We start from the raw sequence: 7,733 nt of genomic DNA on the forward strand, positions 1-7,733 counted from the left end.
TTTGTTTATAGACGGGATATTATCACAACTTTTTCATATGCAAGATACATTTGTCCCCTGTTGAACACCCATGTTGGATATCTCTATCCTCAGTAGGTGCACTGGGTGACCTTAGGTCCGGGACTACTTATTAATTGTGTGACGTCACTGGGAAAACCCTTCTGTTTGTTTCTGTGTGTAATAACTATCACAAATGCACTATATCATTTTTGTTATGTGTCATTTGAACAAATTATTAATTGTGATCATTGACCTAAATAACTTCAGTCATATTATTTGTCGAGAATTTTTTTTTTTTACAGCGGAAGATCAGATATATTTTTTTTGTGCAAGCATGCATAGGCGAAGGAATATGACGTGATGTCAAACATCAGTCGGCAGTTTCCGGACAGCCGATCGCCTCTGGCAAACATTAGTTTATATTTGTTGTTATCGTGACACTTTGACAGTCAGCTTATTTTTCATGGTATGCCATACTTTTTTCTCATCTTTCCGAATATGAAACTGGTTTCATGTCGGTCACCGAGAAAAAAATACAAAGTTTCTATATAGTTTCGCCATGTTCAATGCATTTCATGAAAAAATAGTTTATCATATGTTCGGTATAGGGGATGGGGAAATTCTACCCTCGGGTGTAGAATTTGGGGCCAGAACATCGGCAAGCCTCAAATTCTACACCCTCGGCAAGCCTCGGTTCTAACCCAAAATTCTACATCCTCGATATAATTTCCCTATCCCACATATCCACATATGATGGACTCTTTTAATAAAGACCATGACCTAACTAGGATTCAGTCATTCCCTGTACAATGGCCACTCCTTTGATCCCAACACCGAGGGGGAGGCATTACACAACTATTCTGTTACCTGAATAATCCACAAGATTCTGATATAGGCTATTTTATTAGGCTGAGTTACGCGTAAGAATTCTTGAGTAAACTGGTTTTTTTCCGGCTTTGGCGCATTTTCTAACTCCAAAGTTGACTTTCCTTTGACATTGCAGTTCACTGTAAAACTTCTTCGAACCTTTCACGATCAGAAAGACATCACAATCATGTTCTTTGCCGTTCAACAGTCACAACTGGCTGAGAAACAGCAAAAAATACTTAATTTTGATTTACATAGAGAGTCAGATAATAATATCAAGTACAATTAGTCGCACAGTCAGATACCCCCGACTAACACATCAAGATGCTCTGGTGCTCTCAATCAGATTGTTACTGTCGGTACTTCCCTACCCCTCGTCGCATTCTTCGTAGAGCTTTAATACATTAATACATGTAGCATTGTACAAGGAGAAATCATATCCTAAGCAGCAAAATACTCGCGACGATATTCTGGTTTAAAAGAATCTATGAGTGTATTCATATTAGGACGAGTATATCCATTATGAGTACTATATCTTAAATGGTGGATGTATACGTGTGATGATTCGTCAATCTTTTAGCGCTCTATAAGGTTTTCCAAGAGTCCCTGTTAAGGGCAGGTATATTTGAAACAGTTCTGTTGTCCCTCGCACACCTCTCCGAAATCGATGGATATTTATTTCTCCCATGCCTCACAAATGAATCTCCGTGTTTGGAAGGGTAAAGATAGCTCATGATCTACGATCCATTCACAATAGCCTAATCTAACCCTAGATTTTGATGCACATTATAAGGACATTGATGATAGTTCGATTAAAAGTTATCACACCATTTGTGCTACCCTTTTCAATGTATGTGAGAAAAATCATCAAACAACGGCCTGTACCGTGGACAGAGATATCTTAAATCTCGTGAAAGTCTCGTGCTGCCCCGCCAAACACTCGGGCTGAGATATCCCTGTCTACGGAATAGGCCCGGGTATGATTATATTAATCTTCAATTAAATTATAACCCGGGAGATACATTGAACTCGTAGTCCTGCCACACCCTATATTTTGTCTGATTGATGATATTTAAAAACATGATTTCCGCTTACTTTCACGCTTATTTTCTCTCGGATAAACGCAGTTGGACATTAACTATTGTAAGGAATAACGGCAATCAATTATTCGTTATGTAAAACGTGTCATAGATGTATCACACTTCATAGTCGGTGGCGTCGAGGAGAGTCAATTACACACACATTATCTTTTTGGGATCTTTGCACGCTTACAAACCATGTTTTCTATACTCCTTTGTGTGTATGACAGTAAATTGACAGGAGGTAATAACATACAACATGGCTTAATAATTTTCCCAATCTTCTGTTATACAGACCAATTCGGTCAATCAAATTCAAGAACCTAGGTTTAGCTGAGCTGCATACATCAAATCTGAATTACCTAGGGCAAGACAGTAAGTTGAACTTGAGGCCTAAGTGTTGTAACTATAAACATTCCCCGACTTCTGGATATTTAAGCGACTACTCTGTGTTATCCATGAGCTTTTATAGATCAAGTCATATTTCCATACGGGTAGTTGGCCACAGGTTTTTAGCACAATGGGGTTCATAGAGACAATTTCACCATCAAATTCAAGGGAGACAATTGCTTCACGTGGCATTGTTTGTCGTTTGTCTGTATAGTTTGTGTACAAGTTAGGGATTTTTTGTAATCTAGTTTTGTAAGGCGGGTGTTGTCAATAAAACAGAAGACGCTTTCCTTTCCGAAACATCTGGTCTTGTTCGCCTAATACTTTTGCAAGGGTATCAACGTAAATTTATGTAAATTTAAGATTTGCTCATAATTTGCATTTGTTTGATCTATTTTCAGTTGGAATTACGGTTTCGTTAATATACAGGTGTTCTTTGTTATTTTGAATAGTTTGACAGAATCTAGACACATTTTTAAACATCAAAACAAATCGATTGCTTATGCAAAAAAAAATGTTAGCTTTCGAAATGTTCTAAGTTAAGCTAACAAGGCTAAGCTAACAAAGACTCGTGATTAGGATTTCTACATTATTTCTGTTCTGTGCTCTTCTGCTGCGAGGTGATTATGTCAAAAATTTACATTTTAATCACAAGATGTGTTATACTGCTATGTTTTTCACTTGAAAAATATATTTTGTGAGTGACAGAATATTGACATTCTGTATAACACATATACACGTCTACACAGGAAGCGCCGTTTCCTTATGCAACTGGCTTATTTATTTCACGTGTCTCAATCAGGTTCCGCTGGTTGGCTGATATGGATATTGACGTATATACACGTATATATGTGTATATATACACACCACGAGTTAAAACATGTCATTGTACAAGTATGCTTGTCAGACAGGAACTGAAGTCGCGTGGCAATCAAACCAGCAGAACGTGACTGACTTTAAAAGAATAATTTAATTTGTTGTGTGTTTCTAGTAAGATATGTAAGTCAATTAATGTCATCAGTGATATCCAATTATATTAATAGCTTTTGAAGTTTAAAACAAAAAAGAAAAGCAAAAAGCTTTGCAGGATCGGTTATCAATGGCAATAATGGTTAACGGCTACTTCTGTAGTACTTCGAATAAATACTATTGATAGCCTTCTTCTACGACATGTACCTACCAAATCTACTCTATATTCCCTGTTTGAAGTTATACTTTAAATACATTTTATGTACATTGTACGTTCGTTGATTTATCATGTCTCTCAATAATTTTGTTTTTAAAAGACACACGTGTTTATTATTCTTAATTGTAAGTTAAACTGTCGGACCCAATTTGTGGGTATAACATTTCGTGTAACCATGCCATAGACATTCTGCAGTTAACACCTTAGTATACCTTTATATTTGTTAGTATGTACATGTATAAATTGAAGCTGGGTATTTATACCAAATAAATATTTGCTTTATTTTACATATGATTAATTTTTCTTTGTTTTCATGGTAAATACTCAAATGTGATTGGTCGAAAAATTCTTTTCATTCTTCTATGAAAGAATTCCGAGAATGGCGCGAAAAATGTGACGTCACAAGACGACAATTGATGTTGCGTATTGATTTGAGAAAAATAATCCAATTTAAAACCAGTAAAATTGTACATAAAACATGTTTTAAATTAGAAAATCATTTTCAAAAATTAATTATAAGCGTTGATGTCAATTATTTTTTAGTTTCATCGGGGTATGAAACAAATTTTGTTTGCAAACTTCTGTAAGAAATTAATTATAAGCGTTGATGTCAATAATTTTTTAGTTTCATCGGGGTATGAAACAAATTTTGTTTGCAAACTTCTGTAAGAATCTGCTACGCGGATTCATACAGTTTGCAAACAAAATTTGTTTCATACCCCGATGAAACAAAAAAAAATGACATCAATGCTTAAATCTACGATTTTTCGTCCTATTTTTACACGTTAATGATGATAGCGACCAAAAATGGAAAAATCCAGATTGGGCGGTATGAAAAACAAATTGAAATATTGACCACATATATCTAATTCTATTCGCTTTAAGAAATATCGCTATGTGATGTCTTATTTATTTCCAATTTATAAATAAATGAGTTGCGTAAACCATTTAATGCATTTTGAATGTAAAAAAGCAATGCACATTTCGACAAACATTTTTCGTCTTTATTTCAAAACAAGTAAACATACAATCACGATTTAGTATACACTTTATATAAATTAAGAAAAAAATCATGATAATGTTTTCAACATTTTCGCGAGATATTATTTTCAATAGACACTCCATTAAACTCAGCGAAGAAAACATACAATTCACTCATTCTGAGATATTTGCAGAGATCATTGAAATCTCCTAAAATCAAATACTCTTGAAACACATCAACATCATTTCAATCTGTATGTGTCTGTTCATAATTTACTGTTATCTCTTACAATGGCACCTTACCATAGCTTTAAAGTTTTCTTTGAATCCTGGTGACATATAGTTGTAAAGAAATGGATTCATTGCGGATTTTGACCACAAGACCCAAAGCATCACTGTAGTAACATGCTCATTCACACATGTGGTACACACTGTATCCACAAAATATGTGATAGAATATGGTGCCCAGGTTACAAAGAACACAAACACAAGAAGAGCCAAGTTTTTCGCGATTCGGAGAGCTCGCTTAATGCCGGATGCTTTTGTGAGACTTCTTGTGTTTGTCAGTTCATCCACAACTGCAGTGAGAGCATTTAAATTGTTCGTTGAGGCAACGCCATGGTACCCATTCATCCTATTACGAGCTGTTTCTCGCCTCTTAATTCGAGTTCGTACCTTTTTGAATATCAAGGAGTTGATGATACATAGGCAGAGGAATGGCACGGTAAATTGTATCACCGTCAATATTGAACTATACATCTTATGTTCATGATATACAGCACTGCATTTATAATTTGAGTGTTCATGATTTGATGAATGGAATACAAAATGTACAGGTCCGTGAATTAGAAAAGATATTATCCACGAAGCAACAACTTTTATTGTAGCACTTCGAATGGTCTGTTGTTGCATATATTCCAACTTTTGAGTCAGGAGTTTGAGACGATCCCAACTTAAAATCACCATCATTATGACCACCTCACAGCAGAGAATTTCATTAATTGTCATAAAGAATGTACATGAATGTCTATGCATTATCCATTTGTATGAGTTAAGAGTGTATACAGCGAAAAGTGGCATACTAATACACCCAAGCAGCAAATCAGTCAAGGCCAAGTTGACCAGATAAATATTATACACTGTCCGTAATTTTTCATCCCTTATGAAGGCCAAAATGACGAAAGAGTTTCCGAGTATAGCACTAAGCATTATTATAGCGATGACGATGCCAACAATCACAATAGCATATGTTGGGAACTCCGAATACATGATGGTGACCTTGGAGATATCCAATACTCAATTATGATTTTTTTTCCCACAACTCTTGTTCCAGATGAAACTCACTGGTATTTATCTGTAAATAAGAACGAAGATACTCAATCAAATGATCAAACAAGTTCTAGATAGAAACTACTGATATTTCATACTTTGAAAAAATATAATTCATATACAATATATGACTTACTAGTCCTAGATCCTTGAGATAAATTTTATCGTAGAATTATATATGTATATATATATATGCCTTACATAATACAGTATATATGTGCTTCAAAATTGTTACAATGTTTACTCTATAATAAAAAAAAAAAAAACAACCTTGAACCGATATTCTAAATTTTATAGGCAGATAAGTTATAATTCAAAATTCGTATAGATTTAGCATTTTATTAATTTCTATCTTAATGCTGCATATAGTAACATGGTTATAAATTATTTTGTACAAATAGAAAACTTATGCCTTCTATGGTAGTTAATCAAATACCAATGAAATAATCAATTACGTTACCACAATAAAAGTGATAATTACCTGATTCAATGAAGTCCGCGCATGCAACAGTTACCAGAGCTGAATTGTTTTTTCCCCGGTAAAATTTATCCATCTTTAAAGAAAAACAGTGGTGTTGGATATGTCAGTCATATAGCAAATCTTGCAACTCGGTGTAAATGCGTCTTTGATTCCAGATACGGAGAAGGCTTATTTATATATTACTTACATACACGACTGTCAACCTTCGACGGTATACTGTATGTGGTTTATGTGCACTTTCAGACCCGTCTTTCCTTTTGTAGTGTATGACCGGATGTTTGCTATTGAGGCAGTAGGTCGAGATTAAAATGTGTTATACACGTCATAAGTGATCACAGTAAAACGACATTAACGACCTACATGTAAGTCCTCCTTTTGGAGGTTGGCGAGAAAAAAACATGTTTTTGTCACTAATTTAGTGCTGCCAAGATAATGTCAAGAAAAAAAAAAAGCTATTGTCCTCTGGTGATATTTACGTTCTTGCTGTTTGTTTGAAGCTAGCATGCTGCTTCATGTATACATTGCACGTTTTTACTTATCAGTATGTTACAACTGGCATTTCTTATTTTGCTTATTTCATAAAACCTGTTTACATTTCTTTCATACCACACCCTGGGTATGAAAACATGTTAATGGTTTAAAGTAATAAGTAATTAACTATATCGTACTTAGTTCAACTTAGGTAATTTACTCAAGCAAGGAGGCGTATTTAACAGCTCACTAAAGCGCGACTCAGCAGACAGAAAAATAAGATACCTGGAACCAGCTCTATACCGCGCAATAAGTCGAATGATACCATCATTCCTTGGATGAGTTTCTTACATTACTTTTGCTTAGGTTTCATTGGATTCAAAGTATCATATAGTCATGTAGCGAGGGAAGCTGCTACCACACACTGTCTTAAACGATTTGCAAGCCATAGGGTCTTTGTATATACATGTAGTAACACTGTATATCTTAATCACCTGTTGTGGTATAGACATGGTTTTTTTTCTTTGTTCTCCTTGTGCTATATTGTACATCGAAAAGGAAGCATCTAACATTTTTGCATCTAAAATAAACTAAGACAAATTCTCGGTCCTACAACGGTCCAGCTACTTTAAAGCATTTATATTTTGCGTTAGATTTATTTTCGCCTTAATACGCGAGTAAATCGCAAAATTCAAATCTTTCGCAATTATTTGTATTTAAATAACAACTAAGGATTGTGACAACGTTATCCTTTACCGACAAATGAGTCTAGACTCTAATAACTCATCATTCATTGATCCGCTTTTCCGAAATCCTATAATTGCGAATATGTCTGAAGAGGTGAGTTCGCGATTTAAATATTCGCGAGATCTAGATGATTTTCAGTATTGATTTCTTTTCTATGAAATCTAATTCAAAATTCTTCATTTCATTTAGAAATTTTCATTCC

General features: G+C 34.6%; 1 protein-coding gene across 1 annotated transcript; it reads right to left on the minus strand.

Annotated features, from left to right (window-relative positions):
- Positions 1–4,512: 4,512 nt before the first annotated feature.
- Positions 4,513–7,664, minus strand: LOC117329657 (histamine H3 receptor-like). The gene is made up of 2 exons (XM_033887689.1): positions 6,314–7,664; positions 4,513–5,857 (listed from the first exon to the last, which is right to left on the minus strand). Exon 2 carries the CDS (start codon positions 5,770–5,772, stop codon positions 4,783–4,785), a length of 990 nt encoding a protein of 329 aa, XP_033743580.1. The 5' UTR covers positions 5,773–5,857; positions 6,314–7,664; the 3' UTR covers positions 4,513–4,782.
- Between the last annotated feature and the right edge of the window lie 69 nt (positions 7,665–7,733).

This window comes from Pecten maximus, chromosome 6 (genome assembly GCF_902652985.1).
Source record: "Pecten maximus chromosome 6, xPecMax1.1, whole genome shotgun sequence".
In the NCBI taxonomy this organism is placed as follows: Eukaryota; Metazoa; Mollusca; class Bivalvia; order Pectinida; family Pectinidae; genus Pecten; species Pecten maximus.

Bases quoted from the DNA above. Each gene is read 5' to 3' on its own strand.
- LOC117329657 (XM_033887689.1), bottom strand. From the start codon at position 5,772: ATGTATTCGGAGTTCCCAACATATGCTATTGTGATTGTTGGCATCGTC.